At 35.7% G+C, this 12,404-nt stretch overlaps 1 protein-coding gene across 1 annotated transcript in view; it reads left to right on the top strand.

Annotated features, from left to right (window-relative positions):
* SLC41A2 (solute carrier family 41 member 2) overlaps positions 1 to 10,989 on the top strand; it is a 55,241-nt gene extending 44,252 nt beyond the window's left edge. The window contains exon 11 of the mRNA XM_065859905.2: positions 8,908 to 10,989. Within this exon, the coding sequence (XP_065715977.1) occupies positions 8,908 to 9,093 (186 nt within the window). The 3' untranslated portion in view covers positions 9,094 to 10,989. The remainder of the gene's footprint in view (positions 1 to 8,907) is intronic.
* The last annotated feature ends 1,415 nt before the right edge of the window (positions 10,990 to 12,404 follow it).

Below are 12,404 nucleotides of genomic sequence, written 5' to 3'. Positions count from 1 at the left end.
GAACCCTGTGTTTTTTAACACCTGAAAATATTTAATAGATTCTTTCCCCCATTTTAATTACTCTGGCATTTTTCTAGTAGTGATTGTTGTAGTTTTGCATACCTCTAATTAGAGGAGATTTAAAATTTTCAGGGAGATGATTCTTGCTTTAACCCCTAAATCTTGAATATGATTCTGTGATTTGTTATTTACCTGTCAGTCTGAAGTACTTCTGTCCTTCAGTTGTGTGCTTTTATGTTTCTCCTTGAGAAAGGAAAACAGTTAAATATTTGTATTCATTCCTCTTCCCTTTTTTCAGTGACATCATCTATGCATCTGGATATAGTAAAGAACAGTTTTCAGGCTGCCATTTCTTTCGGTATAAGCCAACATCTACTGATCTCATTCTTCCAGAATTCTTTTATATTTTTGTTCTCCCAATTAGAGCTTTTCCAGTTCTGCTTGAAAACTGAAATACCTCACAGCTAATTACTGTCATTTCAATTATCAACAAAACAAATCCATCAACAGTCTTTTGAGCACTGAGTGAACTGCATTCTAGGCCTTTTTTGTAGTATATTGGACTTTGCATTAATTTTTACTTTGCGTAGAAGGCATATGAAAACGGATGTCAAAAATTACAAGCCTGCTTGCAGGCTGAATCTTTTATGTTTGAGGTGGTAGATGACAATTTAATCGAACACAGTGATTCCCAAAGGTAGGAGTTAATTATGGTGAGTCTTGTGTTTGAGGAGGTTGGATATCACTACTATGCCCTTTCCAGTTCCTTGCTTATATTGAGTGGGGGGCGGAAAGAGTAGCTGAATAATGATTATGCCAATACACAACCTATTCACATTTTTTCTACTATTTTTTAAAAAATAAAGCTAAATTAAAAAACAACAACAGCAACAAAGCAAATTTACGATCTTTAAAATCCAGGTGACTATTGTAAATTGCTAAATTGTTTAATGACATTTTACAGTGGCCTGAAATAGATTTTTAATTGACTTCAAGATCTGGTTATTATCTGTGATTGTCTCGCTCTGTGTTTGTTTAAAATGGAGAGGAAGGGGTTCAGGAAATTACGAGAGTAGAACTGGAATGTTATAGTAAGCCGAAAAGAATCAAAGAAATGTTAACACAAAAACTTTAATTATTACTTTTTTATTTCTCTCTTCCTCTGTCAGTTAATGCCATTCCACATTATCTCTACAGGAAATTTGTAACATATATGTTGAATTCTATTTGACATTTTAACAAGGCTTTTTCAGATTGCCTGTAAACATTAATATTCCTCCTCCCAGAGTGATAAAATGGAATTTATTTGCATTGCAAGCTCTAGGCAGTGTTACTGGAGTTCCAGTCAGGTATTTAATTTCCGTTTAATCCAATTCTGATGCTTTCATTGTTTGATTTTTGTTTTTTCACCACCCATGCCTACTAGCTCTTTCCCATCTTCTCGCTACCTGTTCTTAGATACTCTCTACCCAGCATGTCATTTAATTGAAATATTTATGGGAAAAAAAGTCATTAATATGACATGATGTGCATTAGCAATAGTATGATTTAGTTTTTATTGACCAAAACCATACTATGTAGTGAAACAAAGTACGGTTTCACTATGTAGCTGTTTCTAAAAATCTTTATATTAAGATATTTTAAATAATTAGAATAGCCAGTATTATGATCTGCATTCTGATTCTCTATGAACAAGGCAGTTCTGGGTTTGTAGACTTAAGAAAACCCAGGAAGTGTTTTATTTTCTTTTATTTTAATTTCCCTACATTTAATAGTACAGTTGCTTCTGTTCTTTAAATAAATACATATTCTTGAAATTTTCTTCAATTAAATTTATCAATTACTTCTCTTGAAATCCAAGATAATACTCTCTTTAACTTTAGAGGGGCTGGGATTTCACAATTATATTTTCATGAAGGTGGAGAAAACTGCACAAATATTTATATTAATCTGAATTCAACTAGAACTTTTAGGCTTGCGTTCAAAAGGTCTGAATTAGCTCTGTAGTGAAGAGTCTGTTCTGTGTTTATGAATGGCAGCATCAGAGGAAAATTAAAAATAAATATTATGCTCTGTAAGTATGTAGGGGACTTCACATAATTCATTGTACAGTATCTGGGTGAGCCAATGTGCAGTAAGGAAAAGCAGTATATTGCTTTTCAATGTGTTTTGGATTTGGTGAGCAGCGTCTATTTAAGAGGAAAATTTTACAAAAACAAGTCACACACGAGCACATACTAGTATGCTACATACAGTTACAATCTGGCGTTTGACCAACAAAGAATATATTAATTGACAAACAGTCCTCCTCTTATACTTCACAAAGGCACGAGTATTTTTTAACTGTACGAGGCTGCGCACTGAGCAAAGTTTCATCCTCTGTCTTGTCAACCTGCAACAGAACGCGAGCAGCGCTGGAATTGCCAAGCCCTCAGTCCTGGCACATGGCTCTCCGCATTCAAAGGCGGCCTCTGTTCTGTGTCTTCTCACTGAGCCAGTAAAATGCCCTCTGAGGAATTTTCACACCTCCTAACCAAATCTGAGCACACAGTTATGTTAAAGACTCGGGGAATAAACAAACAATAAGAGATTCCCAGAGCTATTACCAAGCAAATAAGTAATTCCAAAATGCAGTCCTTCTTATCCGCTGAAGGTCACATGGATGCTACTGTGAAGTAACTTTTTGCTCTTTGGGGCAATAGAAAACTAAGAATTCAGCAGTGCTCATAGTGACTTCCTGCTCACATCAAAAATGGCTCAGATTTCTCACTCGTGTGAGGGTTCTAATAATGATATGGGCCTCTTCGACGTGGAGTAATAACTCACGGGGTATACTGTGCATTATACAGAAATAAAGTTGTGTTTATAGAGAAAATGTCAATGCATTTTAAATACTGCTTTTCCTATTAGGAAAGGTTATTTCCAAAATGCAGAGCGTGTAATTGCAAAAGACACTACACAATTCAAGGAAATATGGAAACCAAGGTCCAAACCTGGACAGTTCTGCCTGTTCAGTGCTTTCTCACTGCAGCGTGAGAAGCACACTTGCCAGATTCACTGTGATCTGAGTGTGGGGGTTGCCCGCTTTTTCACCCCCAGGCACGGTGCTGTCTGGTCAAAGCCTGGCGCCTGCTGAGGCAATAGCAGGGACAGATCATTTTTGCCACCGCAAGGCTGAGCTCAAAATGCTTATGTATAATGTGTAGCATGACGCGCTGAGCTATGCTACAGCTAGTGCACGTTGAGCATACCTGAAGACTGAAGGGTCTGGGTTGCATTCAGACATCTGACAAACAGCCTGGAGTTAGGGCTGTCTTGGTCAAACCAGCATGTCTGGCAAAACTGCGAAGAAATTAAGAAGACAGTCTGAGGAATTTGGATTTAAACTGCGGAATAAAAAGAAAAAAGTTCCTTCCCACAAAATTACATCAATATAATCAAATTGCTTTAGAAACAACTTCAGTTACGATGCTATCCTCTTTTTCACCTAGATGAAGTTTTAGTCTTACATAAACGTATGTAACGATGTGTGGGTGCTTAGATACCATAGCGTAGCTAATACCACTGAGCTACAACATGAACAACAGCAGCCAGAAAGAACTTGCTATACAGTGGTTCCTTTGCAGCCAGACATGGTGGAAATCTCTATAGGTTTGGAGGAAATAGTGACTTATTTCCCCTGGACATGATTGATACACACCACATATGCTAACTGAGAACACAGTGGAGAAAAATTTATTTTGAAAAATGTATGTTGACCCTACTCTGAGAGTTCGCTGACTACAGAATTCTACCTGTGACCAATGGAAATTCAGCAAGTAAGTTCAGTGCAAATCTATTATGCGTGCTTTACAGTTACTACTTATTTTCACATGAAGATATAAAAAGCCATTTAAAATCTGAGAAATGTAATACGTAATTTAAAACTTAACTTAATGAAAAGTCAAAACCACTAGAGGACCTAAACCATAAATCTGGTGAGAATGATGTCAAAGTCAGGACACAGTAGTTTTTAGAGAATTGCAGTTTTTCACTAATAATTTAAAACAAAACAAAACAACAAGAACAAGAACAACAACAACCAAACAAAAAACAAGAAACCTTAGTTTTGAATTTTGTGGATTTATAGGAGTTCTTATGCAGTAGTTACCAAATCTTGCCATGGTTACATTATAAGTGAATTTTGATTCAATGTAAGTTTGAGAGCAAAGCAGAATTAAAATACTTTTGAAAGAGGTTACCACAGTTAATTTGCATCTGTGTTTCCTGTCTAAAGTAACAGAATTAAACTATTTTATAACACAACTTCACATGGAAACTATTTAAGGTGAATCAGCAGCACCAGCAACATGCAGGATATCCTGTCCAATTAAGGCATGGTAAATAAACTGTTAAAAGGCCTTGGTTCTACATACTAAACTTATAGTAGAATTTTGGTAACACCTGTGTGAAAAAGCATTTAAAATATATAACCTAAACTGCCTCTTTCCAGTCTGGTGTTCAGATTCACTAATCACAGCAACTAATCTATAAACTAATATAAACATGAAATATCCAAACCTGTTTTACAAGTAATATGCATTGGAATGTTCTACTTTTTATCACTGTAAATCTGAAATGCATTCACTGATGAAATATGGTCATCCCAGGTGAGGGAAACAATAAAAATATTACAGCATCCTGCAAGATATCAATTAGGCTATAGGAAGCTTAGACAGTATTAAGGGTGTTTGGAGGGAGTTATATATTTTTATTTTAAGTAATAGAGTTTCATTCTTTTCCCAATTCAGAAGTCGTGATAAATTAATTACATGAGAAAATGAAGGTAGCTTATAGGGGAAAAAAGGAAAAAAACTGCTTTGTAGTGTATAATGTTCCCATTTTCGGTCTTGCAATCCTAACTTTTAAGCTTTAAATAGTGAGGCTCACTCTTATCTAAACATTCGTATTCCATTTCGGTTTCAATCTGATATTCGTAATTTGAATCAGGAAGTTCAATATCAAGAATTACTCTCTATTTCTGTCCTTTGTTGTACAAAATGATATGTGTGCTTAAAACCTTTATTTTCGGAATCTTCATTATTAGGGTTTGATAAAGACTTTGCTCTTTCCTTCCTGCCTTCCCCCTCTCTCTCCCTCTCATTCTTATTGCTGTATTCTGCTGCTTTTGTCTTCTGAGGCCCTTTTGTGACAATGTGACTGATAAGTCTTTTTAGAAATACAGTTTAAAACTGATGATGTCTTTAGTTTAATTTTCCTCAATTTTGACTGTATTTTTTTTCCGGAAGAGTAATAACTTAGCATGATCTTACTTTTAAAAAATCAAAACAACTGCAATTTTGTCTGTATTTTTCCAGTCCTTGCTCTGGGCTTCTTTTTTTTTTTTTCCCTTTTGATCAGTGACTATAGACAGTCTCCTTTTTCTTAGTACGTATGTAGATATTTAGGTTCTTTTTATCTTTCTTAAAACTTGTGGTTATTTCATTCTCAGTCTGGGAGAATTCCTAGTGCTCTGTTTCACAATTCTTCTACTACTCATCACTTCTTTTGCAAAAAGTTCCCTTCCTCTGTATATTAAATAATTTAAAAATACTACCTCACATATTGAACAGCTCTGCATATATTTAGAAGCTTTTCTTATCACTTTTCTACAGCATTTCATGCTAAACAGATACTTTTTCTGCTGTCTTATTGGGCTTTTCTGGAATGTCGATCCCTTTATTTTTTCCCTCAACACCAGCTGGTTTTCAATGTGAAGCAGGAAGGCTTTCTTCTTCATAGCGTGAGTACAGAACAGAAGTACACAGTATTTGTACTGCTGTGCCATCTGCGTGATTTTACTGAAATAAGTGTAGGTCACTGATAAATCCCAGAAAATCTGAAGTGTTGTGCCACTAAAGTAACAAGTCTTGCAATGTATTTTGTATTGGTTTTCTCCTTTCTTTTACATCTGTCAGATCTTTAGGAGTGATTTTTCTTATAACTTTAAATTCAAAAATTCAAGGACTTTCTTACTTTCAAAAATTCAGCAAACTCATAGGTAGAGCTTTTTTTTTTTAAATAACAGTTCATTGATGACTTTGATTGTCCCCTCTTAACATTGGTAAGAAGAAAAATCTCATTAAAGATTTAACTCACATTGATGGACTTCTGTCTGGCAACACAAACTACTGTGGCCAAATAAGCAACCATTTCCAAACACTGATCTGTATAAATCTTAAATGTGAATTTCTAGCCATCCAGATGCATGATGGTAGCATTATTCATCAAAACAAAGGCTGCTGAACTGTGGCTTCATAACTTATTCTGTAAGCACTGTGTCCAATTGCTATCATATACTGTTATAAGCATCAGTTAACATAATATGCTATAACTTTTTTTCCTATTACTTGCAGAAGCCAGGATTGTTATAATTTGCATTATGTGTTATACATCCTTAAGTTAATATAGCAAATTAATTATCTGGAAAGGTTCACAAAACTTCATTTCCAAACAACCCATTTTTCACAGTTACCCAAGTCAATTATTTTAGGGTGGAAAAAAATATATATACAAATTAAAGGTTTTTGTGTCGTGATTTTTAAGAGCTATACTATCATTGAAATAGAACTCTTTTATGTCTCACTGGTTGTGTTGTAGAAATGCATTATAAATTTGTCGAGGGTTTTGATTGCAGGGTGACAATAAAACCCTGGCAGATGTATTGTTAACCTCCTCTCCTCCCCATTCCCCCTTTTTAGCCCCTCCCTCTCCACCCTTCCCACTCAGGACAGGCGATCGGGAGGGAAAGAAGGACAGAAAGAAGAGAGTTGGAAAAATTAAAAATGTTTTACTAATGCTACTAATAAGAATAGAGAAAATAATACAAAATATACAAAACCAGTCTTGAAAGTCCCAGCAACTGCAGAGCCGGCACCCAAAGTCCTGGATTGGATTCTGCAGCCAACCGGAGCTGGATTCAGTCTGTCACTAGGCCTCAGTTCACAGGGACAACCAGCAAGGTCCTCTCCTAATGTCGGCCATAAGCAAAAGGGACGAAAAGGGACAAGATCCTATTGATCTCCCACTTTTATATGAAGTATTCACGTGAATGGGATATTATAATTTGTTGGTCAGTTTCTTGGTCACCTGTTTCTTGTTACCCCTCTCGCAAGATGTGAATCTGGCCTTATCAATAAGTTAGCATTCCATTGCTATGTTTACCAAAACATGTATCTGGTTCTCCAGGAAAATGCAGCTAATATGAAGGCTTTAGCTGACAGACAAATTCACTGAAAGATAAACTTGTTTTTTAACAAAACCAGGACAAAATTATTCTTGAAACGAATGTTCTTCTAATAGAACATGCAGAACTATTGTTGGTGTGGGGCGCTGCCATATCTTCTGTGTGTATCGTGTAGGAGATGTTAATGTACAGTATCTTTTATAAACAGGCCTCTTTTTGTCTCTGTCAGAAGAAGGAGCCGACTCAAAGAATCTGATAGTCTTCCAAAGAAAACATCTGTTTTAAATATATTTGTTTGGATTCCAGTCAGCACACCTAGGACTTGCATAATTAGCTTAGACTACACAGTTCTCTTTTCAGAAGATATGTTTATATAAATAAGCCATGCATTTTTCATTAAGCAAATACTCCTATCTTTTTTTTTTTAATTAGAAGTTCCAGCTTGTATTTTAACATATACTTTTGCAAAGCAAAGGTTAATTGAAAAACTTTTTCAACAGAGTTTTTAGTATGACATTAATTTTACTGTATTTTTTATTGTGGAGAGGTGTGTTACAACCGTCTTATCAGTATTTCAGTAAATGATTGCGTACATTTATAAACATACCTTTGATACCAGTAACTGATCATTTACTAAATAAAATGTGAATTTTGTACCTTTTACTCCTTTTGATACTGCATATTCCTTTAAATGTACATAGTAGACTTTTTAAAAATGAATTATGGTAGGAATTGTCTGACGTTTACCCTTCCTAAAGATCTGATCAACTAAAAATACATAAAATACAGTGTTTATTCCATCTTAAGCAGCTCCTTAGAAGAGACAAGAAGAAATGGAAGCTCAGTTAGTGGTCCTTTCTCCATTCATCTCTTGCCATCTCCACATGATTCCACTGAACCAGAATCTCTTATCATACAGCTCTGCAACATTAAAAGAATTCTTCTCTAAAATTGGATTAATGATTATGCATACCTTTGGTATGAAGATCAAACCTCTCAAATATTCAGACGTTCGCAGTTGGGAATGAAATCTTTTACTGCAGGACAAATTCAGCCTGGAGTGACAATTTCATGATATATATTGCAGGTGTGCCTTTTTACAGCAGGGCTGAAGTTGGCATTTCATGCATAAAACTCACTTTGAGGCCATTTTTTGCACTTCATACAAACCAGATGAAACTGTTCTTAATCTGACCCGGTGTTCTTTAAATCACGTCTGATTTCAGCTCAATCCTAGACCCGTAAAAACAAGAGTCATACGTGAGTCAAGTGTTTTCATCTGAGGCAACATCAGTCAGTTCACAATGATCTCAAAGCCCCACGTATGCTCTCACTGTACAGAGTGATGTCTTGTGTGAGAAGCACAGTCCTGCATTTGGTTGGAGTTTTTGCTTTTTCTTGCCATTTTCAGGAGTCCTCAAGCACAGACTGGGTGAAAAATGCTGTCAGTGATTCAGTGTGTTCCTTCTACCTGTGCGTGTGATTTACTGAGTGACGTTGGCTAAAGACAGGGACTGTCTCTAATTGTGGGGAGTTTTAGTGTGAAATTAATTCATTTTAATTACTCGTACTTTCCCAAAAGCCGTTTTTTACCATAATGCAAAGTACTAAGGACTGTTGACTTCCTTTCAATATAACTTATGTGGCAGTAATACCGATTTTGGTTGTTTGATGTTCCGTAGGTGTTTACTCTGCTATGGATTGCTGACTGGATGGTGCACCACTTCTGGAAGAAAGGAAAAGATCCTGATAGTTTTTCTATCCCTTATCTTACTGCATTGGGAGACCTGCTTGGAACTGCCTTACTAGCTGTAGGTTTCCATTTTCTGTGGCTCATAGGTGACAGAGATGGCGATGTCGGAGACTAATTATTCCAATGGATGCAATGACTCTTCTTGGAATACTGACAAGACTGATCATTCCACTTGAAGGTCCTCAAAGTGATTGTTCCATTTGGTATGAGTAAATCAAGTTGACACGGATATAAAACAGCCTTAATGAGTTTGGTTTGATTTTTAAAAAATAGGATGGAACTAGGAGGATACTTGAGACCTTTACTCTGAAAACAGTTGGATTGCTGCTAGTTGAAAACATCTGAGTAGATGCAGTGAAGGGCAAATCAGTGCTTTATTGATAAAGTTATAGCTTTTTAAAAGATCTGGTCTTTTAAAAGAACAGTTCCTTACCTGTGTTGCAAACCAGAACAATCTCTAATTGCTCATTCAGTGATGATAAAGAAGAGGGTAAGGCCCAATCAGTGGCTTGCCTTGTCTTTTCCTCCCTGGAACAAAGTGGGTATGTATTTTCATCTTGCCACAGAAGTGGTTAGTAGACCTCAGATGAATTCAGTTTCAAAGACATTACCTGATTAGCTGCTGATATGTTCTCATCTTGCAATATCGTTGCTGTAGCTCTCTGACTGTTGCAGACTTGATATCAATAATAACTGTTATGGTGAGTTGAACCCTGATTGTCTAAACATTTTGTCACAGGCTTTATTTTCTGTAAACTGATACGACCATTGGCATTTCTAAAATTAGACACTTGAAAAGTGTCTGCAGGACCGAGCCCTTTTTCGTGCTAAAAAGAGCAATCTAATTATTTTGCTGTCGTGATTTACTAGAACAAGAGCATAGCAAAAGCAAATAATATGACACTGAGCTGATCAATAATAATGGATGGATGATTAAAACTCCTTGTGTTGGAAAGTGCATTTTCATTCAGTAACTGAAAAGATGTTTAACTGACTGATATTAGTGGTGGTGTGATGGCCACTATCCTGATTTTAATGAAGTATTTAGAGGTGTTGGTTAAAATGTGAATACTGATCCCTGATTAAAACTTGGGGTATAAAAGATTATGTTTTCTTTTTAGGCACTTAGGAAGTTGGATAAACTTCTACAATTCCAGAGTTATCTATGTCATCCATTTCTAAGCAGAAACCTCTGCTGACAGGATTTCAGCTTTTAAACTGTGGAGGTAATATGGTCAATAAGGAAAATGACAACTTCTGAATTATTTGTCTTATTTGAATACCTCAGTGTTTCAAATAATATTTCAAATATTCAAATAATATTTCAAATAATTTCAAATAAATCAAATAATTGATCATGAGGACTCTGGTTGCCACTTTGAAAAAAATGTACTAATAGCTCTGTTTTAAAATCTGGTGAGGGTTCCTTACAGAATATGTTTTTAAAGACTATAGCATACATTCTACATGCATAATTAGATACACAACTCATATTTTAAATGTTGTGATTGAGAGTTTTAAATTTTGAGACTTACATTAGATAACTAAATCCATGTATCAGCACATGTTGTAATCCTGTAAACATTAGTCATGTGATTTATGCATATAAATCCTCCTTTTAAATTTGAAGGACCTACTCAGATGTATTAAATAAATTATGTGGATAAGTGTTAATGGGAATTCTATAGGTGTCAGTCACCTTAAACTCTGTGGAAGTTGAAAGTGTTTGCAATTCTGAAAATTAAACCAGCTATTCAGTGCCTACAACATGAATTTAGATGCCTGACTTTTAGCTCCCTTGTTTAAACACTTCTGTTTAAGCCTTTTCTTACAGTTATGATAATATAGTCATTTGAATGAATCATATATATTATGTCTTTTATTATGTGAAAGATGAAATCCTTCTAACTTTAGGTTCACTGACTTTTCTTAGTTTGTATTAAGGTTATTTAAAATAGTATCTTATATGTAGCATTGCGGTAAATACTCCTATTAAATTGTTCAAAATGGACTAGATGTAACTTTCTTTTTTACAATAATGGTTATTTATTTTTGGTACAGATGTAGGTGCAATTTTTTTTACTCTGACAGAACTGCCATCTCAGTCAAGCAAGTTGCCATTTCAAGCACTTTTCTCATTAGAGTTACTGGATTTTAAGGTTGTTTTTAAATGAATTGCAAGATTCTTAAAAATTAAAATTTCTTGAGATACTTGTGATCTGTGCTTATCTGATGCGTGAGGGTGTTGCAGCATTTAGCTGTGCCAGTATCCTTAGTATATGAAATATTTCTCCAGTAAAGAAGCAACAACTGTGGTACAGTGTGTTGACAAATGGGTGTTTAGATTGCAGAACTGGAGAAGAGATGTTACATGGGAGAAACGTGGTGAAATTTGAAAAGGGGAAATGTGTTGACAGACTGGAGTAATCTGGGCATATAGCAATAAGTGATGAAGAATCATAATGGGAGAATTTGGTACTTCAAGGGAAGGAAAGTTCAGTGCATGGTTGCGTGAGCAAAATTCGTATGGTGGGAAGGAAAGAGGCGCAGATTTTCACACAGCATTCGCTATGAGAGGCAGGAGCAAACAGAAGGAAGTTATTTGGAGAAAAGAATAAAAAGGCACAGGCAAAGTTGTTTTTCAGGAAGGAAAGGAAAATGTAACTCATGTTGAAAGGAGCTGGAGGAGAGGTGGAAAAAGAGACACTTTGGGGAATGGCAGAAGTGAGAAAAAAAGAAGTGCTTGCAGTAAGATGTGGTTAGAGAGGAGTTTGAGAGTGGGAAGAAATACGACATGGATAAAGCTGAGAAAGCCTTGACACCTGGAAGAGCAAGGAGTAAATGATCTATGATGTGGAAAGGGGTTTCACTCCTATGCAGAAGGGGAACTTTAAAAACTTACAGAGTTTGCTAACTCTGCTACTTATTGTTCTGAAGGTAAAAAGCTCTTACCACCAAGTTTTGGGAGAAATTTTATTCCACTACATGAGAATAATATGGGGGAAGGCACAAAAGAGTTCTTGGACACTAGAGACTCCATCATCTGCTCCAAAGCTGCACTCCCTAAACTGATTTTAACTCAAGTCAACCTCTCCACAGTATTCCACCAACTTGATTTTTTTAAACATATCCCAGTAATAGCCAATTACTTCACTGTGTGTGTTTGTAAGAAATGTTAGAAAAAATTGTATTAGAGACCAATTGTGTGGGTTTTGTACTGCTCAAAGCACACAATTGAAAGGGACATCCTGAGATGCTATTCTGTCTCTTGTTATCAAAGCAGCCACGTTTTATAATCTCGCAGCTAAAATGATCATTCTTCATATTAAAACTAAGTGTTTTCCTCCCCTCCACCTGCTAAAAGATTCTTTCATACCTTCCTTTATAATTTCTAACCTAATTAGGGCTATGGCTGATTCACATCTA

This window comes from Patagioenas fasciata, chromosome 1, assembly GCF_037038585.1.
Source record: "Patagioenas fasciata isolate bPatFas1 chromosome 1, bPatFas1.hap1, whole genome shotgun sequence".
NCBI classification, from domain to species: domain Eukaryota; kingdom Metazoa; phylum Chordata; class Aves; order Columbiformes; family Columbidae; genus Patagioenas; species Patagioenas fasciata.
The sequence above is the reverse complement of the archived record's forward strand: the minus strand, read 5'-3'. Positions and strand labels throughout refer to the sequence as shown.